This window comes from Paraphaeosphaeria sporulosa (assembly GCF_001642045.1).
Source record: "Paraphaeosphaeria sporulosa strain AP3s5-JAC2a unplaced genomic scaffold CC84scaffold_5, whole genome shotgun sequence".
Classification (NCBI taxonomy): Eukaryota; Fungi; Ascomycota; class Dothideomycetes; order Pleosporales; family Didymosphaeriaceae; genus Paraphaeosphaeria; species Paraphaeosphaeria sporulosa.
Window position 1 is genome coordinate 1,012,816 of NW_017253364.1, and position 22,634 is coordinate 1,035,449.

At 52.6% G+C, this 22,634-nt stretch overlaps 8 protein-coding genes across 8 annotated transcripts; 4 read left to right on the plus strand and 4 right to left on the minus strand.

Annotated features, from left to right (window-relative positions):
* Positions 1–23: 23 nt before the first annotated feature.
* Positions 24–1,456, plus strand: CC84DRAFT_1164195 (carbon-nitrogen hydrolase). The gene is made up of 2 exons (XM_018178440.1): positions 24–394; positions 635–1,456. The coding sequence occupies exons 1-2, from the start codon at positions 256–258 to the stop codon at positions 1,420–1,422; spliced, it is 927 nt and encodes a 308-aa protein (XP_018036095.1). The 5' UTR covers positions 24–255; the 3' UTR covers positions 1,423–1,456.
* A 299-nt stretch (positions 1,457–1,755) lies between these two features.
* Positions 1,756–2,541, minus strand: CC84DRAFT_1145347 (ribosomal protein L39e). The gene is made up of 3 exons (XM_018176503.1): positions 2,501–2,541; positions 2,347–2,447; positions 1,756–2,272 (listed from the first exon to the last, which is right to left on the minus strand). The coding sequence occupies exons 1-3, from the start codon at positions 2,504–2,506 to the stop codon at positions 2,224–2,226; spliced, it is 156 nt and encodes a 51-aa protein (XP_018036096.1). The 5' UTR covers positions 2,507–2,541; the 3' UTR covers positions 1,756–2,223.
* Positions 2,542–3,757: 1,216 nt separating this feature from the next.
* Positions 3,758–4,342, plus strand: CC84DRAFT_1092167 (uncharacterized protein; the record flags this gene model as incomplete). The annotated part of the gene is made up of 1 exon (XM_018174438.1): positions 3,758–4,342. The coding sequence occupies one exon, from the start codon at positions 3,758–3,760 to the stop codon at positions 4,340–4,342; it is 585 nt and encodes a 194-aa protein (XP_018036097.1).
* A 170-nt stretch (positions 4,343–4,512) lies between these two features.
* CC84DRAFT_1164197 (uncharacterized protein) lies at positions 4,513–5,179 on the minus strand (the record flags this gene model as incomplete). Its single annotated transcript, XM_018178441.1, has 1 exon — positions 4,513–5,179. A coding segment is annotated over exon 1 (254 nt), but the record flags the coding sequence as incomplete, so codon positions are not given.
* A 3,664-nt stretch (positions 5,180–8,843) lies between these two features.
* On the plus strand, positions 8,844–10,661 carry CC84DRAFT_1217055 (uncharacterized protein; the record flags this gene model as incomplete). The annotated part of the gene is made up of 2 exons (XM_018182860.1): positions 8,844–10,236; positions 10,288–10,661. 2 exons carry the CDS (start codon positions 8,844–8,846, stop codon positions 10,659–10,661), a joined length of 1,767 nt encoding a protein of 588 aa, XP_018036099.1.
* Positions 10,662–12,748: 2,087 nt separating this feature from the next.
* Positions 12,749–13,345, minus strand: CC84DRAFT_732900 (uncharacterized protein). Its single transcript, XM_018187216.1, has 3 exons — positions 13,171–13,345; positions 12,946–13,082; positions 12,749–12,890 (listed from the first exon to the last, which is right to left on the minus strand). The coding sequence occupies exons 1-3, from the start codon at positions 13,295–13,297 to the stop codon at positions 12,801–12,803; spliced, it is 354 nt and encodes a 117-aa protein (XP_018036100.1). The 5' UTR covers positions 13,298–13,345; the 3' UTR covers positions 12,749–12,800.
* A 293-nt stretch (positions 13,346–13,638) lies between these two features.
* CC84DRAFT_1259120 (uncharacterized protein) lies at positions 13,639–15,554 on the plus strand (the record flags this gene model as incomplete). The annotated part of the gene is made up of 4 exons (XM_018184885.1): positions 13,639–13,964; positions 14,009–14,140; positions 14,188–14,365; positions 14,418–15,554. 4 exons carry the CDS (start codon positions 13,639–13,641, stop codon positions 15,552–15,554), a joined length of 1,773 nt encoding a protein of 590 aa, XP_018036101.1.
* A 2,320-nt stretch (positions 15,555–17,874) lies between these two features.
* On the minus strand, positions 17,875–22,547 carry CC84DRAFT_732972 (leucine rich repeat protein-like protein). Its single transcript, XM_018187218.1, has 4 exons — positions 21,665–22,547; positions 19,771–21,525; positions 19,088–19,599; positions 17,875–19,039 (listed from the first exon to the last, which is right to left on the minus strand). Exons 1-4 carry the CDS (start codon positions 22,168–22,170, stop codon positions 18,270–18,272), a joined length of 3,543 nt encoding a protein of 1,180 aa, XP_018036102.1. The 5' UTR covers positions 22,171–22,547; the 3' UTR covers positions 17,875–18,269.
* Positions 22,548–22,634: the final 87 nt, after the last annotated feature.

Here is a 22,634-nt window from a genome sequence, read left to right on the forward strand (position 1 = left end):
ACCTTGTATCCCACTTCATTCACCCGGGCACAATGTCCAGCCAACGCTGGAGCGAGGCCATCCAAATCTGCTTGCGGCTATTGCGCGTGCATTTACATGATAGCCTGCGTAGTGCGCGCGGATCCTCTGGCGGTGGTTCACTAACTTAGCCTGCCCGCACCGCCGTACGAGGTAGCTCGCGCGAGCTGGGAGCCAAGATCGTTCAGGGGAGCTTCCACAGCTGTACACGAGCGGTGCACGAGGGCTGCTGAAAAGATGAAGATTGCGCTGCTGCAGTTTGCCCCAGATGTGGGTACCGTGCAGGCCAACATCAAGCGGGCCGATGACCTACTGCAGCGCGCAAAGATACCTGTGGATCTGGACTGGCTGATATTGCCAGAAATGGCCTTTTCAGGTACGTTTTGGGCATGAGCGCCGCTTCTTCTCCACAGACGGTCAGCCACTGGAGAGTATGAACAAACATTGTCTGCCCTTTGCAGCATTGACAGGTTCATATTGGCAACCGATCGAACAGGGCAATACATGTGACCAAAACGATGACATATCTGACAAGACTTGTTATACTCTACATGGACACATCTACCACAAGCTCAACCACAACAACATCATATCTGCACATGCTAACACACCCCAGGCTACAACTTCCACTCCCTCGAAGAAATCACCCCCTACCTGGAACCCACCACCTCAGGCATAACAACCCACTGGGCCATCCAAGTCGCCCAGCACTACAACTGCCATGTAACCGTCGGCTACCCCGAGCGCACCCTCCCCTCCCCCTCATCCCCCCACCAAGAACCAACAAACTACAACTCCACCGTCACCGTCTCCCCCACCGGCGCCATCCTCCAAAACTACCGCAAATCCTTCCTCTACTACACGGACGAAACCTGGGCCGCCGAGCCCCCGGAGCGCTTCAAAGTCGAGCATCTGCAGAAGCTGGGCAACGTGATTCAGGGGATATGCATGGACATCAACCCGCACCGGTTTCTGGCGCCGTGGTCGGACTACGAGTTTGCAAGCGCAGCGCTGGCTCCCGTGCCACCGCTATCCCACTCGGACTCGCCCACGCCACAGGGAACGAACCCTCTGATCGTCGTCTCCATGGCCTGGCTGTCCCACCTCACGGCCTCGGAAATCGCAGCCGAGCCCGCAGCCCCGGACGTCGCGACTGTCGCGTACTGGGTGGAGCGGTTCCAGCCCGTCGTCGAGCGCAGCAAGGACGTGCCTGGCCCGTGGTACGTGGTCCTGGCGAACCGGTGCGGCAGCGAGAAGAGCGTCTGCTACGCGGGGAGCAGCACGGTGATCAAGGTGGAGGATGGCGGGGTGAGTCTGTTTGAGACGTGTGGGCGGGGCGAGGAGCGGGTGTGTGTGGTGGATTTGGAGGGTGAGCCGAGGTTTAGTGTTAGGAGTGGGCGGTAGGGTGGGGATCATGGGAGGGGTTATGGTTTATGAGGTATGAGGTATGGGTTATGGGTTATGGTATGCATGAGATACGTTAGGCATGGAAAATAGAAGTTACGGTGCATGTTGACGGTGGTGTGTATCGTTGCGTTATCGTCGTGTTTGTGATGTGCCTGCGGGCGTGCTGCGTCAATTTACTGTGCTTCGGTCACCCTGGGTTTAGGGAACAAAGGTGCACACGCTGCGCCAATGCGATGTGTCGAGACTTGCGAGGTCTCTGTCGTAGAGCTGCCATGTCGTCTTTGGTGATTGTCTGCGCTTCGGATGAAGCGCCCTGTTGGGCGCGGAGAGATGTGCCGTGTAAATGCGTGAGGCGACGCCATAAATAGTTGCTGTGTTGTATCCGGCAGACGGGACGTCAGGTCATCCGGCAAAGCGACTCAAAACAACGATTATAGATACCGAAGTTTCCGTCGAGCGATCACAGCACCTCAACTCGTCAATGTTCCGGTTGCGTCTGCACAATCCACCAGTGTTCAGTCCTGCAAGTGTTTCATTCATGTCCACTGCCTAACCCTAATTTTCGAACCCATAAGCGCCAGCCAGAGTGAGCGTCCTTGGAAAACCCTTCACTCAAATCATGATATGCATGCAAGCCTCCCTCGTGAGAGCGTCCATCCATCGTTCCACCCTACCGCCGCGCAGCAGCCAGCCAATTGCCAGCCATGCCGTTCCCGTGTCGCTCGCTCGCCGGACGTGAAAGAATTGATGCTGGGGCTCGAGAATCGTGAGCTGGCAGGGAGAGGGGTGGCGAATCGTTTAGATGCCGATACGGGTCTTGCGCCAGTGTCGCCTCTTGGCGTTGTAGCTGCATCGCTGTCAGTATGTCTGGATTTTCTGTCGGATCGAAGTGTCGCGGGCAGCGCGTCGAGGGGAAAGTACCGGATGGTGTTGCCCGTCCTCAGGCGGATCCACTGAGGGATGGGGCGGTTCTGCTTCTGAGCTTTGGCAAGCTTTTGCTTGGTGCGGAAGGACTTGTGGCTCTGTGGCACGTCAGTACGATGTTCACGCGAAGGCGGGCGGGGCGGCGGCGTACCGGCATGGTGACGGTTGTCGATATGTCGAGAGGTTCGAAGTGGGAAGTCTTGCGGAGGGTTGTTCTGCTCGGCTTGGGTGTCGAGTGCGCTTCAAAATCTAAGCGAGGTGGGTCGCACGATTTACGGACTAGTGTCATCACGTGAAGGAATTCGCCTCGTCGCTCCTCTCTAAATAGCGCACGACCAACACGTCCACAAAGGCCGCGAGTCGAAAATACCCAGCTACTCCTTGTAGAGATGATTGCGCTTATGATGTTCGTCAACATATCCGCTCTGAAAACCCTCATGAAATCGCTCATGAGGACAACATGCTTCGCATCGCGTATGACTGTCGCAAAATCTCAACGACCTTGACCACACTCACAACAGAGCTCGCTCAGGACGGGATCTGAACATGCAGCGATGTCCAATATTAGTCTTCTGCTTCTTTTCATCACAAGGCGATTGACTGTATTAGACGTTTCGTAACGCGTCTCATCTGAAAGTTTCCTAGCGGAGAAGTTTGCAGGGATCCTTCGCGACGAACAACAAAAGCGTAAGGGAGCTGACGCGGGCAGCGCTGCGTTGGACTTCGTGTACTCACTGAACCAACGACCCCTGAAGCCTATACATCCAAAGTCTGATTGATTCTATCAGATCCAGCATCCGATAGTCCAACCGTACAAATCTCTCCCATTGGGAAGGGCCAGTCTCGTTCAGTTCCTCATTCAACGAACTTGGTCGTCTACAAACTTGGCTTTTCATTCTTTCTATCGAACGACGTAATGCCATGTGGTATCTCGCGTCCAACATCAAGTTTAACTAGGCTGGGTGTTGAGTAAATCCATAGATTTGGGACGTATGTCGTGTCTTTGTTACCAGACCGCCGTCGTCGTCGGAACCGGCGCCTTTGTCTACACAGCTATACAGCCACGACATGAGTGTCTTTGTCCTTACCGCACCCTAAATCCTTTCCTATTACATTCTCAATAAAGACTGCTAAGATGCCATTCTCTCCTTCAGTCTGGCAGGTTTGTGGAACTGCATCGTATCCCGCACAGCGTCTGCATCATCTGCCCAGGGAAAATTTCCCCCGCTGTCTGAGATTCACATCTTTCGTACTTGCCAGTTAGCGCCATACTCCCAATATGGCAGACAACGAGGAAGAGATTGACTTCGGCGAGATTCCTGAGCGACGTCCCAGCGGCGAGTCCTTCGACGGCCAAGACTCGCTCGACGATGGTTCCGATTTCGACCCAGACGACGCCCTCGCCGATATGGAGGCCGCAAACCAGGACAATGACGATGGACGCAGCGACGCCGACAACAACCTCACCGGCAACGACAACGACAACGACAACGACAACGACAACGACAACGACAACGACAACGACAACGACAACGACAACGACAACGACAACGAGGGCGACGACGGAGACGCCGCCAACGACCTCACCGGCAACGACAAGGACGCCCCCACTGCAAAACCCCGCCTCCCACGCATCGGCTCCGGCGGCATCCACATATCCGCGCCCTCGACTACCAAGTTCGCCAACACGGCGCCGAAGCCGCACAACGGCACAAATTCTGCGGAGCTGGAAGCCGGAGCCAGCGGGCAGTCCCACTTGGGGTATACCGGGCAGTGGAGCGACGAGAACAGGGCGGTAGCGTACGTCTGCGGGACGAACTGGGATATTTCGAGATATCAAGAGAAGGAACGACCTGCAAATTGGCCGTCTAAGGGGTGGCAGTGTGGGGAGGTGGTACTGAAGAAAGGGGAGCCGATAAGGTGCAAGGAGTGCGGGGGGAGGTTGTTGTATAAGAAGAGAACAGATAGGATGGTGCAGTTTGAGGCGCGGTAAGGGGTGTGGCTGAGACATTTGGATCGGGATCAGGAGGAGAGTGTGTTGGATATGGTAGTTCGAGTTGTTTGGAGTCGCGCAGGTTAGGCGTGTAAAATGCGATACGATTCAATACTCCCACACCCCATCGCCACTGACTTCCGGATGCGCGAGGCTGCTCTTCACCTTTTGGTTGTCACCTTGCAAACTGCATCCTGTTCCGCCTTGTCCGGGGGCTGTCTCCCATGACCGCCGTCCTTGCTCTGTCCCGACCTTAGCGTCTACGGGTCTACTGCTTTACTATTATGTTCGTACGTCGTAGTGCTCACTGATGTAAATCGACTCAAGTCAAATCAAGTACGCGAAATAAAGAGAACCCACCCAAACATGGCACCCTCTCCACCTCATCACTCGCCCTCTTCACCCCGAATAAAGCCTCCTTGTGGAATCCACCCCCCGCAACAACCGCTCTCGGAATCTGCGAGTAATTCTGGCTGCCCAGATCGGAGGATGTGTTTTACAGCTATTCAAACCTTCCCGAGAGCAGAAGCGGGATATCCTTAGTACCGGTTTCTTTGCCCATAATGATGTGCACTGCGTCATATTCTGGGAGGAGGTATTCCTGGACTAGGTTTATGAATTCCGGGGGGATCTGCCGCACGCGATCAGGGGGACCATGTTCGGAGGCAATGGTGCTGAATTTCAGTGTCGATACTAGCCGTAGAATAGATGATGAGTTGGTCGGCCTGCAGAGGATTGCGAGTGCCCTGGGAGAGCGCATTTTGGACTCCGTCACCTTTAGGTCTCGGACTCGGATGTCATTCCCTAACAGCGGTGGTCTGGGCCTGCGATTCAGTGTTAATTCTTATAGTATATTACGCTGTCTGTCAGACGCGGTGTCTCGCGGAAGCCTCGCGGGACGATCGCGAGTGGGTGAGGCGCGGGACTAGCACCATCTTGGCGTAGGCTTGCAGTACGGTAAGCTTAAATCGACACAGTGAGCTAGGGTGAAACTAGGGGATACATCCGGCGATAGTGACCAGCAGACGCAAGAAAAGATGGATCTCGGGAACGCGGAGGAGATGGTTGTGAGAAAGTGAACTACGTCATTTTGCCAATCCTTTAGTGCTGTGATCGATTGCGTAGAGGATTTCTGTTTTGGGAAGATCGGATTGCAAAAATTTACCAAAATTCCGCGCTGATGATGCAAAGCAGTAGCAAAACCGATACGTAGATGAGCCAACCCTCAGCGGATCACCCTGTGCCTTCAATGCAGGCTTGAACCCCTTCGCCATATCCATCCTCCCCATGCACACATTTACCATCGTCAACCCCTTCCCATTTTAGAAATTCAGATCCTCAAACGCCGGCATGAGCTCGCCCCAGGTACATACATCGTATGTATTGACGCTGGAGTCACTCACCCCCTTCTGCGGCGCACCTATCATTTCCGGAGCCATCAGGTCCTTCCAAGGTACGATATCATAGTACTCCTCCTCTTCGCCATGGATCATACGCTGTCCGTGTACCAATCATGGTTGATGGGAAATACGATGACATCCAGCTTATTCTTGATGATCGTGCTCAGCTCCTGCAACGAGACCTGAAAGCCGCTGTCGCCTTCCAAGAGGATAAGGTCTAAGAGGATGGTGCGGCCGCCGGTTTTGAGCTCCAGTGCTGAGCCATATAGGCGAGTGATGAGTTTGGTTTCTGGGGGGATGACGAAGTCACGACTACCGGGGAATGGCGTGGCGTGGCGTTTGCACATATGATGTTGTCTTGCGGTCTCAAGGAAGAAGACAGACGGAGGTATAAGGTATCTTAGTCAATAGGCACGGATAAGTTTGATGGAGCTAGAGGTTTTTATGCCTCCCGCACCTTAGGCAGTGAAGCTGCTTAGAGGGGTTTCGGCAAACGAGAAGTGTCGATGCTGTCTAGCAGTTTGCGTGGAAAGCTTTTCACATGTAAGCCGTACGCTTCTTCTCCAACCTCGACATCTTGCGACAGAAAGGGAAGGCGAATTTTTATCACAAACACTCGTCCAGCCTTGTGTATCAAAATTGATCATAAATGGACTGAAGAGCAAAGCTAGGTCTGCTGTGCTAGTGTAAGCTTGCTAAAGTTTCCCGTGTTCACTCCATGATAATTGGGCAGCGAGCCATGAATGATGCCACCTCCGGATGGATAGCTGAGGGTCAGAAACCATGTGAATTGTGCAAACTCGTTGACTTCATCGACGATTTGACCCGGCGCTGCTAGACCGTCGACCAGGATATACGGTTGTTTTGATGCATATATGAGATTCAGAACTGTGTCAACGATTTGCGCTTCGTAATTCTGATCATTCGCGGAGGGGCCTTATCCAATGGTACGGTCAGCGCGTCTCCTGGCACTGGAACCGTCACCATGTTGCTTGGCATCTCCAAGTATACCAGTCTGCTTTCTTGAATGCATGCTTATAAGGTCTCATCTATGAGCCTGCGTGCATGATCGGGGTTAAAGATTGCAGCTTGGGAAACTGTGTAGTGCTTCCAGATCCCGGGGTGTACTCGCAAGTTGCCGTCTCCAAGACTGTGCTGGATGGTTATCCCCCTCCTGTAAGTGGATCTTGCAGGACATCCTACGATGTGAACCTGAGAATAATGTCAGTCCTCGTGTTTCTTATACAGTTCAGCTTGGCTGGCCTGACCGATAGATGAACACTTCAGATGCTGCGGAATATGCCACGTTTAGCCGCGAAAATTGATGCCCATGTCAAGTCATGGTACTCTAACAGCTCTTTGAAACATCGGGCCGAACCGACCACGATAAGGCCGCTCGGACGAAGAGTCATTCGGTTACATAGTTACAGCTGCAAACAGGCATACCTCGAACGGTGGAAACCTTGCTTGGGCGCTTGACAGAACATCGAGACTGGACGTGTTGGACCACATACCACTAGCAAACTCTGCGTATCATCCCGCTGCAGCAATCAGAGCACTCAGCTCGCCAATGCCGTACCGGATGAATAGGGCGAACATGCCCTTGATTCTGGCGTAGTCGTTGTAACGTTTCCTAAGCTATTAGCTCTCTGGTTACCAACAGTAGTATTACTGCAGCATATCTCGTGTTGAGTTCGTTGCAATTGCCAACCCATCTTGAGCCTGCCAGCCTTAATCGATCTAGCGCGAGGAGGAATAAGCCGCCTGGAACGCCCTGTCGCAATGTTATCAATACGCATAGGCGGGTGATGATACGGGGAACTTGCATGTACAGATCCCACGCCGAACTGGCGCAAGGGTGTGAAAAGAAAGGTGGCCAAGCTCACTCTGCTGCGACCCATGTCGGCGGTCGTCGATGGGATGATTCGCGGCTGCACTTATTCACATTGGCGCGGAAAGAGTGATCTCCGCGTGTACAGATACAGAAGGACTGGTGCGGATAAGGTAGGAACCACAACGGTGCCGAAAGCGCGCAGAAGTCGCTTTCGGGACATGCTGCCATCAACGCCGATGTATGACATCTGTTCCTCTATTGTATGCACCTCTGTTAATGTGCGTAAGGGTTGCTCCCTAAGTGTTGATGCGCACACACGTGGAAATCATCGCGCTAGGTGTTACATCTAACCGGATATAGTTTGGCCCCACTCTCGATCCAGAAGTTCTCTTCGTTCTTACCCTACTGGGTCATCATCTTTTCATCACATCGACTCGTCTTAGACATCGGTCCACTCTTGCATACGTACCGTTTCAATAGGGTCTCGGAGTATTGCCCAAATTGATGCATCGCACTGGATTCATAAGCGGTCGCGTCATGCCACTCTGAAACGCGTCTTGTCACTCTGCTGCCTAGGATACAGAACACCTGAGAAGGGTTTCTACACATGTTATTATGGAGATGAATATGAAGAAATACTATAGATCTGGCCCCACAGGCTCATTGGCGAACACGCATAGGCAGCCCGACAAAGTCGCGTTACCGAGGGAGCCGCAAAGGTTTGTAGCCCCACGAATTTTGCGTAGGATCCTTTTCTCAGCGATGTTCGAGGTCAGTCTCGGTTTCTGTCTGAGGCTCACATAGACCCACATCGACTCGCCCCCGGTAGACGTCATTCGCTGGGGCTTTTTTACGTCTCCGCATCCTTGGGACAATCGCTACCAGCAGGCAGAAACCCTGACTCGATCCATGCATGTCCTTGTCGAGAAGGACCTCCAAGGATCCCCCACGGCTCGGAACCTCGTTATCCAGGCGCTAAAGTTTAGTCCATGAGAATATGAATGCGGCTCAGGCACCTTTCTAACATCCTAGGTTCTGTCGACAGACTCACACTAGGAGGCGGGAGTTGTATGTTGACTCTAAGAGATGACATCGTTAGAGTAGAAAATTCCTCGCGGCTTTCTCCACATTCTTTTGTACGGTTTTTATTTTATTTTTACCGTTCGCTCGCTGTTCACAGAGTTGATCTCTGCATCATACTAATGCCATAATCTTGTCGCTCCTTCACGAAGTTGATCTTCGCCGCTTCAGTACAATAATAGCCACGATGGCGCAAGCACTCTCCTTTTCACCACTGGCCTTGGACCTTCCAAGCTCTCGCATGAGCGTCGACTTTTCGACATTTGCAGCATCCCGACCCGACACGCAGAACCTCAAACCAGGAAGAGAAGCACCACCTGTGACGACATCAAAACTAATCACGCGCAAGCCCATTGCACAGTACGTTCCTTTACCAGACCTTAGAGAAGAGCAGGCCGCGTTCAACAACCCGAGTACGCAGAAATCGCGAAAGTGGCCATGGCGACAGCCACCTTCCGGCAGAGAATCTCCGGTCACTGTGCTGTCAAGGACTAACTCTAGCGCCTCCGTGTCTTCATCCACATCATCAGCATCCACGACCGTGTCTTCAGTCTTCTCCCGCAACCAATCAACAACTACATCTCGCACCTCACTCTCATCAGTGGAGTACGTTGACTACTCTCCTAAGCCGCCAACGAAGAAGAGAGCGAGCCTATCGTCGCTGCCAATCTCGCTACTTGAGTCTATCTTATCATATGCTTTATGTCTTCCGTTGACAGTGTCAGTCGGCCCGCAATGCTCGGAGAATCGTCATATGCAGTATCGCTATCACCGTGCTGGGCTAGATTACATCGATCTGCAACTGATCCGCAAGCATCCACTTTTTCTGGTATCCCACCACATCCGCTCAGTTGCACTCGACGTGTTCCACGAGAAATGCGACTTCGTTGTCGACTTCCATAGGATCTACCATACGAAAGTTTCCTCCACCGTCAACGATAACTTGAAGGCATACGAGAAGTTTTGGATCTCCGAACAAGCCCCGAAGATGGTCGCAGATACTTTGCGCAGCCTTTCAAGGCTCTACCTTCGCCTTCCGGTCCCTAGCTGCGAGAATGGTGGTCATCGAGGACGCGACGAGGATGACTGGATGGACGGCAGTGACGGACAGGGTGGAGGCAATTGGAAGATCAAAAGCATGAAGCGAGAACAGGAGGATGCCACAAGGGTCCTACGTTGCTTGGACTCAGTCATGAAGGTGGTAATGGCTGATCCTGCGACGGTGGATTCGCGAGGAAGAACAGCCAGCGTGTCCAGAAGCACGTCATTGAGACGAAGCTTGTCGCGGGCGAGGAGTAAGAGTCGAGGCCGCCGTTCTGAGAGCCGCAGCGAGTCTAGGCAGGGCGCGGACGAGGAAAGAAAGAGACACCTGAGACGACTCGAAGTAACTCTTGTCAAGAAGAACTCCCATGTGATGGTCTTACCGGACATATTGGGGCTGATCAAGCTTCTACGCTCTGTTCCAGTCGATGGGTTCACCAAGTACTTCTTTGAGCTAGAGGAGCAGCAGGTTCTCTGGGCCACGAAACATCGCAAGAAGTGGAAGGGCTTCGAGCCTGATGGCACAAGGCTTCTTAATGGTATTTGCTGAATCCGTACAACTTGCGACTTAATCCACTAACTCAACCTAGACCTGCAGAACCTTACCATGGCTGACAAGCCAATCGAGCCCATCCGTACTCCTACACAATTCCAATTCGTGAAGGTAGACAACACAGGGAAGCTTCAACTTTCTAGTTCGCCCATAATCGTTCTCGAACGTCCCGAACCCAGAGAAGAACCGCACCCTTCGCCTGCAGCCCCAGCTGCAAGACGCATGGGCCTACCTTGGGCGCGCAAGAAGACCCATGCACGAAAGAACAGCAACGATAGCTTCGCGATTATGATCGATCAGGGCAAGGAGAAGGTGGGAAGCAGTGGCACGACTACTTCGGGGCGCAACAACCCGCCCTCCGTGGACGAGCTGAAGAAAATTGCTGAGGATATCAAGAATGGGTTGTATTGATTCAACCATTACTACATTAGAACCGAATGGTTCATTCTACGTGAGCATATTGATAGACATAGTATATAGTACATGAAAGGGGAGTGCTGGGCACTCTGTAACGCTCCATTACCGCTCCAATCCTCCTGATCCCACGCCCAACCCCGACCCCATACCGCCACTAGCTCAAACCCGCCCTACCTCCCTCCCTCTAATTGCTCTAGTATCTGCTCGCAGTTGCGGCAGATGCCCGGAATAAACCTCGGCACATCCCAGATCCATATTCCCCTCCCATCGGTTATATTTGAGCACCCTCGCGGCCGACCATTTCCGTCAAGACACTTTCTGAGTCCAGTACGTACCTCACACTTGCAGATTGTGTACTTTTGCTTGAGGTAGAAGCACATCTTGGATGCTTGCTGTGGGTAGAAGTAGGCTGAGAGGGAGTGATGTCCAGTCGATTGATCCGGGGAAAAATGGTGTAGGCAGTAAATAAGAGTCGTATCCTGAAGGGAAGGGGAGTCAGGTATTTGACGAGTATGCATCGTGGGCTTTGAGGTCGCTGTCGACAGTTTGCAGATGTCAGTTGCTGTGTTGGTTGTTCAAGCGCTGTGAAGCTGCGCTATCATTGACATGCATGTAGTGGCTGCCCACGTTCGATCCCCGTCACCTTTCCAATCCATGTTTACGTTCTCTATTGAATTTAGCACTACAGTAATGTCGCTGGTAGTTGAGTGCGAGAGCTAGCCGAGTGCGACCCATACCGCCTTAACATGACGACACTATCAACTGGAATGTCTGCAGGGCATGAACGTTTAGCATGTTTAGGATGTTTGAAAAAAAACAAAATCACTCGAGTACCGCTATATCGACCTCGCAGTGGAGCGCAAGCTAGTACTCTACATCGAGTTACCAAATGCACACCCATGGGTTATTTCCACGCTGTCGCTCGGTTCTGAGCCTGCGCGTTGACATCGATGTGCGTCCACCTCGTTGGGAACAAGCCCCTCTTGCAATCCTCACAATATTCTTCTTGCTTCTGTGGTAAGTTCAATACCCATTGCAATTCCTCTTTTGGTCCTTCCTTCATAGCGCATCCATAAACTCCACGGGTTCCTTCGCACTTATAGATGGGTTTTGCTTCGTTCTCCAGGACTATCTTGTGGCTGCAGCGTGTATTATTCTCATAGAGTACCTAACATATCTTTAGTAGCTTTGGAAATGTGTGCTGAGTGAAGAGGTGGTGGGAAATGTGTGGATTAATAGATTTAAATGGTATGTAAGATTTCAATTATACAGAGTAAGCCTTTCGGCACATTACTAGGGTATATATATTATACATCGATGCTCTTGTTAGCATTTGATACGTTAGTGGTATGCTGTTATCGACATTCAGGCCGTGAGTGACATGCTGCCATTGGTCAATTGCTTTGTGTGGAGTATGATTGCCATTGCGTATGCTATAACGTTAGGGAATTAAGCAAGCACACGCTTCTATATGTTTGCGCTGGCGCTAGACATAACACGAAGTAATCCTTCACAATTCAGGCGGGAAGGGCAGACTGAACCACTTGCCCATGCATCAGACTGTGAGATTCGTGCTGGACGCAACAAAGTCGACCGTCATACCGCAAACCTCATCCCCAAGTCGTGCATTCACAGCCACGCCTTAGCGACAATACGGTCTTGGTACAGAACCGTGGACTATGGGAATAGTCTCTGAACACAATACTCGATGCGTCGAGTCCTACTTCAATTGTCCCGAAACAAACATCTGTCGCTAGCGCCTTTCACAAAAGGCTTGCTCCACGTCTTCAAATATGGCAAAGGGTTTGGGCATTCTGCCGTGTCATAGAATTGACTACGCTAACAAGCGGCTTCACCGCGGTATATCCAGAGATAATGAAGGTTCTTCCCATGTAGGGTGTTTTCTTTCGAAAAGAAAAAGAAAAAGTCCGATCTATAAGCGCGGGGAAAACAACGTAGGATATCCTCTAAAAATGTGCCGGGTCGTGTACCGAATACTGGCGAATATAGACGAATTGAATAAAACTTGAAAATGGAAGGATCGCTAGAAACGCGAATATTCGGACGTAAGGGACTTTCGACGTCCGTCTCTATATTGTAGAGTTGTATCGACGGGTCATTGACCTGCTAGATTTATTCCCCCACGTTCCTCCGGCGTAATAGTAGCGAAATAAATTGAGACGCTGTTTTGTTCATGGTTGGCGTAGCGTTCGCGGCGAAGGACTAGATGGGGTGGGTAAGAATTATGGACGATTCAAAGCAGATGTGCAGCACTAACATCCGGGCCTCTCATCCTCGTATTGATGAATGCCGATTGCTTTACGACGATTCCGTTCGGCATGAAAATCGTGGAAGGCGGGAACAGCTTTGGGAGGAGTTCACAAGCATCGCGGAAAGAGTCCGGGCCGTGGCGTCCTGCTAGACTTAGTGATTACGCTGAATCAAACCCAAGAACTGGAAGTGCAGAACTAGAGGACCGCGAGTCGAGTGAGAATGCACTTACTACTTGAACGCCTGACCAAGACGAGAGTGTTAATAACACTGAGGGATGCGATAATCAGAAGCAAGATGAGGCACGCCACCGATACCACGAGTACGTTCATACCGCTGAAGACTGGTGTCAGTACCATTTTATATTCTTCAGAGATGTAATGGAATGGTAGTTTGTGTCCAGTACAACTCAGAGGTTTTAAACTTGGTATGCCAAGGAGAGGTCTGATATGATTGGTACTCTCTGTCAGAGTCTTGCGGCTGAGCTTTCTTGTGTAACTTCGTTGCCAGGCCGTAGCTCATCTGTGCCAATCAAAGTCTGTCTTCCTCTGCATTCGAGACCCCCTTGCAAGGGGCCCTGGCAAGCCACTTGGTTTGCGGCACGGTCTCGGGGTCTCTGGATCTCCCCCATCTTTTTGTTGTTCGCAGTTTTTTACATACCGGAATAGCAAAAGCCGTCACCTCGCCCTCCCTAAGCAACATGTCGCGCGCGGGCAGCCCTTCGGAGATCTCGCCTGCACACATACCAAAAATAACAGATCTTCGTAAACAACTTGCCTACGGCGACAGTGGGCTCTCCCGCTGCATCGCATTTACTGACGACCTTCGCGTCTTCCGACGGCGTTATTCTGTAGCAGGCCTCCGTGGAATCGACTTATGTGACTGGAGACTACCGCGACACCAAGAAGCACTGAAGCAGATGACTTCATCTTTCTTAGATCAAGAAGGACATGGCGAGAGGTACTGGCCCAGCGATCCCACGGCAGCCAACTTTAACTCGCTGCAATATTCCACCCATCGCACGTTGTAAGACTTTGCGTCTCCAATTATTGCATTTCTAACATGCTTAGCATCAATCAAACTATGCGAAAGCTCATTTTTCGAATGAATCTCCAACAATACCGAAACGCAAAATACAAGAAGAAGGATGTTCAGTATGGGCCCGAGGTCATTGACCAGGAAGACGAACTACCAAACTCCAGGTAAGTCTTTGTATAATCGCATATGCCTCTTCTGATGCCAATCGCAGGCCGGATCGCTCCGATTCCAGCGTGGAAATACTATCTATGTCTGCAGCCACGGCCACTCCTATGCAAACACATACCGGCGGCAACGTAGCCGCTAGACTGCCTCTGGCAGCCGAAGGCTCATTTCGGCAAGACCACGATATATACGAAGTTCCGACAAGCCCGGAATACGTACCAGAGGTACGCGTTCGAATTGTGCCGACGGACCAACGCACTAATAACACACTTCTAGAAGAATAGTATAACGAAACGGAAACTGAAGGCACCGACTAAGAGCAGCCCTCAGAAGCGATCCAAGATCGTGAGTTTAAAAGTTGGTAACGGCAAACCTCCGAGGCACTATCTCAGATCGATAGCGCCGATGCCCAAGCGGACATCACCTCGTGGAAAGACAACGGTGCCGCCCGTAAATTACGTTGACCGCCTCGACCTCGATCAGTTCTCTACTTCAGTGATATCAACGACAGAACCGACATTGGGTCCTGACAGCGTTACTGGGGCGGGACACCAGGACCAGGCGAATGTTCAACAACGATCCGAGAAGGAAGATATCTTCAACTACAGAATAACAACTCAGTCCTTGATGAGAATTGGAAGCACCCCGCCTACATCCGCTGTCTCCATCACAAGTGCGAATGTTGACCCCAACATCGATCCGAACCTGGACCGAATATCTTCGACAGAATTCCATATGAATCCACCGATGCAACAAGCCTCGCACCAATCAAGACCAAGTTGGTCTAACCCTCCCTTGACCCACGTGGGTCCAAGCAACAGCATCCAGCCTGAAGCTGAACAAGCGCCGTCTTCCACTCGGTCAATGTCAATGTCTACAATCGAGTCGATGCACGGAACCAACAAGACCCCAATCCCGCTTTATCCATCGCCTGTTCCAAGCGATGCAAAGAAACCAGCTAAAGAAGTACCCTCCACTACCATCTCCAGACCAGCAGTAGCCTCTTCCACAGACTCCAAAGCCGGAATTAGTTTCAATTACCGGGTCATTCTCTCCCGCACACCAATATACCAAGCCAAAAGCTGGCACCCAAAGGGCCATTTCTTAGAGAAATCTCTGAGCGAACTCATCGACGAATTGCCCTTTGAGAACAAAGGGGCGGTCATAGGCTTGATAATCCAACTGACCGGCCCCGGCGTCGCTGTAGAGGAGACTGTAGCGCGCGGCGAAGACGGCATGGATAACTACAGCAGCACCAAAAAGGAGCTCATGCAGGTAGTCAAGATGTGCCTCAAGAAACACTCGAAAGCAAAACCGGGCAGCAGGTTAGAGATGAATTTCAAAATAGAAGCTGTGAGGGAAGGTGGCGTTGATGAAGATGCGGAAGACGATGACGATGTATTGTTATTCTAGACTATTCATCGGTTCTGGCCCTAGCAACCGACATGTTCAACCCGCATATCTACAATTCCGAGTGCTCACGATAATTTTCCTAGTCACTGCAGGACATGTGCGCAACGCGCACAGTCAACAGACTTCACGGTGTGTGGAGCGAAACCTTGAAGACCGACATGTTACGCTGTGTATGATAGCGACTACGCATTTGAGATGGGTCTTTCGTAGTCTTGTTGGAGGTTGGGATTCAAGACAGATTTAATTAATTCGCAGAATAAGAGTAAACACGACGGAAACAATGTGGCCTTGGTTGTACGCTTCTTCGGATACAAAACTACGGTCGGTCAGGCAATTGGCAGTGGTGCCTGAGGCAGGGATCGTCGTCGACTCGTGCCTGAAGCTGAGCGACTCCGCCTAAGTAAAAGTGAACCAGGCTTCTTGGAAGGATGTTCTCAGACACAGATTCGCTTGACCATCGAAAAAAGAGCTCAAAACGTGGTCGCAATACTCGCGCGAAGCGAGAAGTGGGCGGTCTTCCTTGATACAACCACACGCCGTTCGGGGCCCTTGGGAGCAACAGTCAGCCAGGCCTTGACCAATATTTAATGCAAGACTTTTTAAACGAGGCGCATGCATTCCAAATGTGAGACTGCCGATTTACTTTTACTATTTCCTTTGAATGACCAGGCAGCATTTTAGTTGCCGGCATTGGCGGCTGGTGACGCGCTATCCCCAACGTGGGAAATGCTCCCAATCAGTACCACGGAAGCAGTACACCTTCAGGCACGCAGTTTATCACTACCTTTGCGCTGCGCGAGGTCTGGTGACTCCATGAGCTAGTAGCTGAACTGGTCTGGCGGGGAGGAAGGGGCACGTTACAGCCTCTTCCGAGCCGCAGGTTCGTGAAAGCGAACATTGTGGCTTCAAGGAATTTTGCACAGCAATGTGAGCGCAAGCATTGCCAATCGCAAAGCCCTCTCATCTTCACAACGATGACTGTGGCATCAGTAGTATCAGTGGCATATCCTTGGAAAGGAAAAAAGAAAAGAAAGTGACGGATAGTTTTCCCTGAAGCGGATGAATCCTCGTGCAAGGTGCGAGGGGCCACATTTGTATCCGTTACAACCGCATGTCCCTATACAATTAAACCATGCCTGAGGCGGCTATTGCGACTCCACCTTTGGCCACGCACCGCCTGTGGGTTCTCTGGGCCTCGCGCCCGGCTCTCACGTATGTTGCAATGCGACGATGTTGAAATGCGATCTTCTGACTTAGCTGTCTGGGACGTATCGAGGCATGGAAGCTACTGAGTTGCACTCGCTAGTGTTGATACCCAGCGCAGCAACATAATTACATCGTCTAGGCAAGGCGCCCTGCGCTCTGTGACCATGGTACCATAATATATGGCGACTTTCCGTCGAGGCGCGACTTAGATGGTTGACCGCCACGAGCTCAAGCACGAGCTCAGCAGTGAGATGCTAGCATCGCAATGTCGTAAGTGGCTGGTACGAAGCACAAGCACCAAAGGTTCGGATTTGTGCGCAGCTTCCAAGCTGTTGCATATCCCAGGGATATCGCCGGTGAGTTTCGCGCTGCTTGAATAGCGGACACAAAGCAGACAGTTGCGAAGGGGAGATCATGGTGGATAATATCGCTTATTGGCGTGGATACAGGAAGTCATAACTAAACACACCCAACAGCCCTGTTCTTCGTCCTTGCGATAGAATAAAACATGTTCGCAACCTCCGAAAATCGCTGAGTTCTTGATGAAAGTATGTGGTTCTTGTTGTCAAGGAAGCGGTAGCTGGGCAACGGGGCGCGTGCGACCATGTATGCCTGAGGCAGAGATTGCAGTCGGACCGACCCGAAGCCCATGTAGCCATCTGAACGAAGGTGTTAACCCCGTTATAGAGACTAAAATGTCAAATTCAGTCAGATAATATGGCAGCCCGACTTATGCAGTTGTTTCTGATTGCATGTAGTTGGTGTCCAAGTGGCATTCCAATGTTGCGATCGTGGTGGAGAGGGATGCGGATACTTTTGTCAGTTAGAACACTGTCCGAGGATCGTGCTCAAAATCTATTCCTACGCCAACGACAAGTCCGGCGCATTGATTATGATCGGCGACATCGCACAGAACATGTAACTGCTATTCAGCCCTGTACCGCCCGCATTCAGCCTCCCTGCCTCTGTCGATCACAACTCCATTTAATAGCTCAACCCTGGTGGGGAAGCAGTTGTGTTGTTTTTTCCAATTGCATGATATAGCACTTTGCGCATATAGGCAAAGAGCAAGCTTACGTATGTTCGCATCATTCTTGTACTCGAAAGCGCGGCGGGTGTTTAAGTACTGACCATTCGAATATTTCACCTGTGTATCTCAACCCAACTCATAGCCTATGTACCTAGAAGACAGAACTTTCACTGTAAGCATTGCTGAGAGAGAAATGGCAAAAGGTAGCCCCCCGTCTGTCCATCCAAGGGTATCCACCCATCCAATGGTATATGCCTGCCGGGGTTCTCGCGTATATCTTTCCCAGACCTGAGTCCTATCCTATGCAAATGCAACACGCGCAAAATCTATACAATAAGAAGGCAGACGAGGCGCATAGTCACGTCCCAAACCGAGGAGAGCAAGCAGCCCCGCGTGCGAATAAAAGCGTGCGTCCAAGACGGACAAGTGTACAGGAACACCTTCACTCCCTCTCTCCACCATGGAAAGGTGGGAGATGATCAACTCGGAAGCCGCGGCCGACTCCAAATCCCCGAGAAGCTGCGCTCAATCTCCTTCTCCAAGCTGGTGACTCTGTCCAGCGGCTGCCCGTTCCAGCCCTGCGTCGATCCGTTCAGTGAAATACTCGGCACACCGCCCGTCTGTGTCTGAGTTTGTACCGCAGGGGCAGGGGCGGCCGAATCCCCACCACCGAGCTGGACATCCTTTTCCGCCGTCGGCGTCCGCTCAATCTGTACCTTCTCGACCAGCCTCCCAAGACTCGTCGCCGTACCCGGCCGCTCAAACTCTTCGTCATCCACGTCCAACGCCGTCGGAATTCCATTCGCGAGGTTGTAATTTCTTTGCAGGTACTGTTGCAGTCTGTACTCCTGACGCTCCCAGCTCTCATCTACGAGACTCAGCGCAGCTTTGATGTCCTGGTCTGACAATCCCATGGGTAGCGCCTTGTCCGACGCCGAGCGGCCGCGCACGCGTTGTGTGAATTTCTGACGGACGGAGGAGGAGCGACGGTGCGCTGAGGGGCGGGTGGTGGAAGAGGCTTCGTCGCGGATCTGCTTTACTTGGTCTTCGGTGGTTTTGAGGGCGAGCTGGCGGGATTCGTCCATGGAGGGGAGGTGGAGGAGGGTGGTGTTGCGGTGGAGGGCGTTGACGAGGTCGGTGAAGCCTTGGAGGGGGATGCCATTGTTTTCGCAGTAGAGTTGTTCGAGGGTGGTGTTGATTTTGAGGACATCGGCGAGGGTGTTGGCGCCTTGGAGGCCGAGCTTTTGGTCTGGGAGTGGTCAGCGGTAGCGTTGCTCTTGGAGCGGATTATACGTACACTTGATCAAGAGGACCCGCAGAGTGCGGTTTCTCTGCAGGCCTCGTAGGGCGCGGTTGATACCAACGCCTAGCTTGGTTGTCTCGAGCCGAGAATCCTCGCCTGACATATCTAGCCACTCTAGCGTGTTATTGTCAGAAAACATCCGCTCGAGCGCCTGGCAAGTCTCTTCTGAGGCATCACTGGGTAACGAGGCGCGAGAGATGTCGAGATGTTGTATGGTGTTGTTTTGTGCGAAGGCAAGGATCAATTGCCGGAAATCCTCTTCTCTTTCGAATTCGATAAGACGAATAGTCAGGTGGGACGGTGCTATCCCTCCTGCAATGGCATCGGTGAGATCTCGGAGGCCGGTTTCTATGTAATTTTCGCTGACGTCGAAATGAAGATTGCGGGCTATCCCCGGCTTTTCGTTCATGGATCGTAATAAAAATGCGACCGATCTACCGGTAAGATAGCAATGATCTAAGCGAAGGTCCCGAAGTGCTGCTGACTGTTTATAATTGACCAGATAGCTACATCATGGTCAGCAAAGAGAGAGCCATCAACAAGACAAGCAACAGTGCCGGGATCTGGGCAGATCGAATGGTGACAGCCAGACCGCGCAAACAAATTTGAAGCGTCTTGTCCATAGAGCAGCACAAAACTATGTAACCGCCCAGTTCAAAAGAAGAAGTTGAGCTTACCTCGCTATCGCATCGACGGTTGCTTTATTCAATGAGGTTCCACTAAGGACCAACTCTTGCAACCGCCATGCCTGGAACGTCTCCACCGCGATGAGAGGTTCGTCACCAGAAGTTCGCGCGACATTAGAAAGATGAAGCTTGGTGAGATATCCAAAGACTCCAATCTGAGAGTCAAAGATGGTAGGAGAAACGCGGAATGGATTCGACGAGAGGTTCAGGGCTTCCAGGGTGTTCTCCTGGGGTCGAAGAGCGTCCAAAATCAGGGAGAGTGTCCGATCCGTAAGCCCACAGCCGCTCAACTCCAGCGCACGAATGTGGCAGGAGCGTTCAACAGCTGCAGCCACCAGGTAGTCGAGGTCTGTTTCGCCAAGTTGAATATTGTTCAGGGCAATCCAGTCAACATTAGTCGACTGATATTTACAGAGCGGGAATAAAGCTTCGACGATACCGCAGCCCACATCTCTTGCTTTAGCCGTTGATGCCAGGTGATCCCTTGGCTTCCTGGAAATACACCCGGAAAAGTCGAGCCGTCGGAGCCTCCGGCTTGTTACAGCCAAAGCCCGGATTTCTTGCACGAGCAAGCATGACCGGCCCAGTTCTTCAACGTCCAAACGTAATACTGTCCCCCTCTTAGTCTTGGTGCACACATGGTCGTCGCCAAAGTCGTCTGTCAGGCCGTTGAGACAGTCTAGGGAAACGCCTTTGAACGAGATGCCACCAAAATTCTCATTATATCGTAATGAACGCATGACAGCTAAGAGTTCGAGATCCGTGTAATGTGCCCGACGGCCCCCGGGCGGCATGAGCTCGAAACGTGGATGATCCTCATCAGGATAGGTAATCCGATAACGAATGTTCTCCGCTTTCACGCCGTATGCGGCGCAGTATCCAATCAGGGTCCTGTCTAAACTGTCTTGGCTAATTCCATGCGGGCTAGCTTGGCGTAATATATCATGTTTTACAGGGTCGGGAACGATGAATAGGTACGGTCGCGACTCCCACTCTGGTCTTAGGTTCTCCTCAACATACCGTAGACGCACGGCTATGTCGTGCGAAGCGAGGGATGCCAGATGAAGCACTTTTGGCCGTTGCAGTGGTGTCCGAAAGGTGAGCTCGAATGTATCGTCCAGTTCGCTGACGCGCAACTCGGTGATACTAAGGATGCCATATGACGATTGGGTATTGTTTGAAAGCAGTGAAGGGCTCGATGCCCGTTGAGACTGGGGCTTGAAAAGGGGTATCAAATGAACTTTGTGCACACCAATTGCGAGAAAACAGACGGATGCGAGAGCTTTGGGAAGGTCATCTGACGATGCCCGGGTACTACCCTTGCCATTGGGACGCTGCACGACCTTGTAGATAGCGTAATGTTGAGGTACATAGTCGGACTGAGATTCGACCACACGCGCAGCCAAATGAGAATTGTAGGCGGACAGCGGGTTGGCATCTGCGAGTCTGCTATTGTTAGCGGCTTCTCGAACTTTTGCAAGCCACGCGTGCATCTCGTCTGGGTCTCCAAATTGGAGGGTCATAGACGAGGCGTGGTTCGTTTCATCGTCGAGATAGAAGACCTCAAACGCAAAGTGAGGTCTTCCATCATCTTGGTGGAACACGGCTACAATCTGGCGCAGCGGGATGCCCATGTCACGGTCGCCGGAATGGTCGGAGGCCAGCGATTGGAGGTCATGAGACGAACCGAGGGAGGGGCTCTGGCTGTGCCGGTACGAGGACATGCGCTTGTACGAGGAAGAGGTTCTGGACATGTCAGTCTCGGTACGAGAGGGACCGGCAAACCAATTGGCATTGGGGAGGACTGCCCATCTGCCATGGCTGCCAAGTTGACCGTGGTTGTTTGTGGATCTGCAGTCGAAGCTTGTGCTACAAGAAGACGTACATGGGAAAAGCTTCAGCAGCTTTGTAGTAGCTCTTGAAACGCATCAGGTGTGTTTCCGTGAGCACGAGGTACTCCTTCTTCTTGCGGAAGACGGAGCTGCTCGTCTGCACCTCTCCGTGGAGCAGCGGCTGGCGGGCGGCGGGCGGATCATCGGGCGGCGTCCAGTTGTTGGAGAGAGTGCGGGCACGGGAGAATGTGGTGTCGATGGAGTCTTCGTGCTCGTCTGGTATGCGTGGGCTTTTGAGGGAGCCGAAGACGGAGCTCGCCCGCTTGCCGCTGCTACGCGACGCGGGCGAGTGCAGCGTGGGGCTCCCTCCCAGCGTGTGCTGGTCGGTGGTGTCGTCGTCGGCCAGCAGCGAGCTGGAGCCGGCGGCGGAGAGGGTGGTCCTGATCGAGGCGGTGCGGCGCTTGCGGAGCAGGTTCGCGGGCTCCTCGTCGTCCTGGATGCTCTGCGCGCCGAGCAGCGAGCTGCGGCCGAAGAAGCTGCGGCGTTTGCTGCTCGCCATGGTGGGCGTTGATACAGGCCTGCGCCGCCCAGGGCCAGGCAAAGCTCATGCCGCAGACGGCTCGGGATCCAAAGTTGGCAGCACACTAGAGAAGCAGGTGAGGTCGAGCTGGGAGCGTGTGGCAGGCCAATCAGCCACGGGCATGCAGCCGCGTCGCGAAGCTGTTGCAGCAGCCGGCGGCAGCGACGGTGTGCGTGCAGAGCGGGAGCTAGGCGGTGCGAGCTGGGAACTAGCAGCGGCACGCTCAGGCGGGAGCACTGCTGCTGCGCGCGGTGCGTGCGATTCCGAGAACGCGCGGCGCGGGCGGGCTTTGGTGGGAGAGGGCACACAGGCGGTACGGCGCTATGAAGACGGCGGTAATCACAGGCGCGTACCGTCCGCAGGCCTCAGACACTGCGGGCCCGGCGCGGATCCAGCAACCAGCAGCCCGGCTGCGGCAGCGGTTGGCTGCGCTGGTAGATTGC

What these genes read in the sequence shown, in the direction of transcription:
- CC84DRAFT_732900 (XM_018187216.1), bottom strand. Translation starts at nt 13,297, where the DNA reads ATGGTACTGACACCAGTCTTCAGCGGTATGAACGTACTCGTGGTATCG. An exon ending in CTTGGTCAGGCGTTCAAGTA is followed by an intron (nt 13,083 to 13,170) that starts GTAAGTGCATTC and finishes TAAGTCTAGCAG; the next exon opens with GACGCCACGGCCCGGACTCT. An exon ending in CGAGGATGAGAGGCCCGGAT is followed by an intron (nt 12,891 to 12,945) that starts GTTAGTGCTGCA and finishes CACCCCATCTAG; the next exon opens with TCCTTCGCCGCGAACGCTAC.
- CC84DRAFT_1145347 (XM_018176503.1), bottom strand. An exon ending in AGGACGGGCAACACCATCCG is followed by an intron (nt 2,273 to 2,346) that starts GTACTTTCCCCT and finishes ACAGCGATGCAG; the next exon opens with CTACAACGCCAAGAGGCGAC.
- CC84DRAFT_1164195 (XM_018178440.1), top strand. Translation starts at nt 256, where the DNA reads ATGAAGATTGCGCTGCTGCAGTTTGCCCCAGATGTGGGTACCGTGCAG. An exon ending in GCCAGAAATGGCCTTTTCAG is followed by an intron (nt 395 to 634) that starts GTACGTTTTGGG and finishes AACACACCCCAG; the next exon opens with GCTACAACTTCCACTCCCTC.
- CC84DRAFT_732972 (XM_018187218.1), bottom strand. Translation starts at nt 22,170, where the DNA reads ATGGCGAGCAGCAAACGCCGCAGCTTCTTCGGCCGCAGCTCGCTGCTC. An exon ending in GCTGCTGAAGCTTTTCCCAT is followed by an intron (nt 21,526 to 21,664) that starts GTACGTCTTCTT and finishes TGACATGTCCAG; the next exon opens with AACCTCTTCCTCGTACAAGC. An exon ending in GCGGGTCCTCTTGATCAAGT is followed by an intron (nt 19,040 to 19,087) that starts GTACGTATAATC and finishes GACCACTCCCAG; the next exon opens with ACCAAAAGCTCGGCCTCCAA.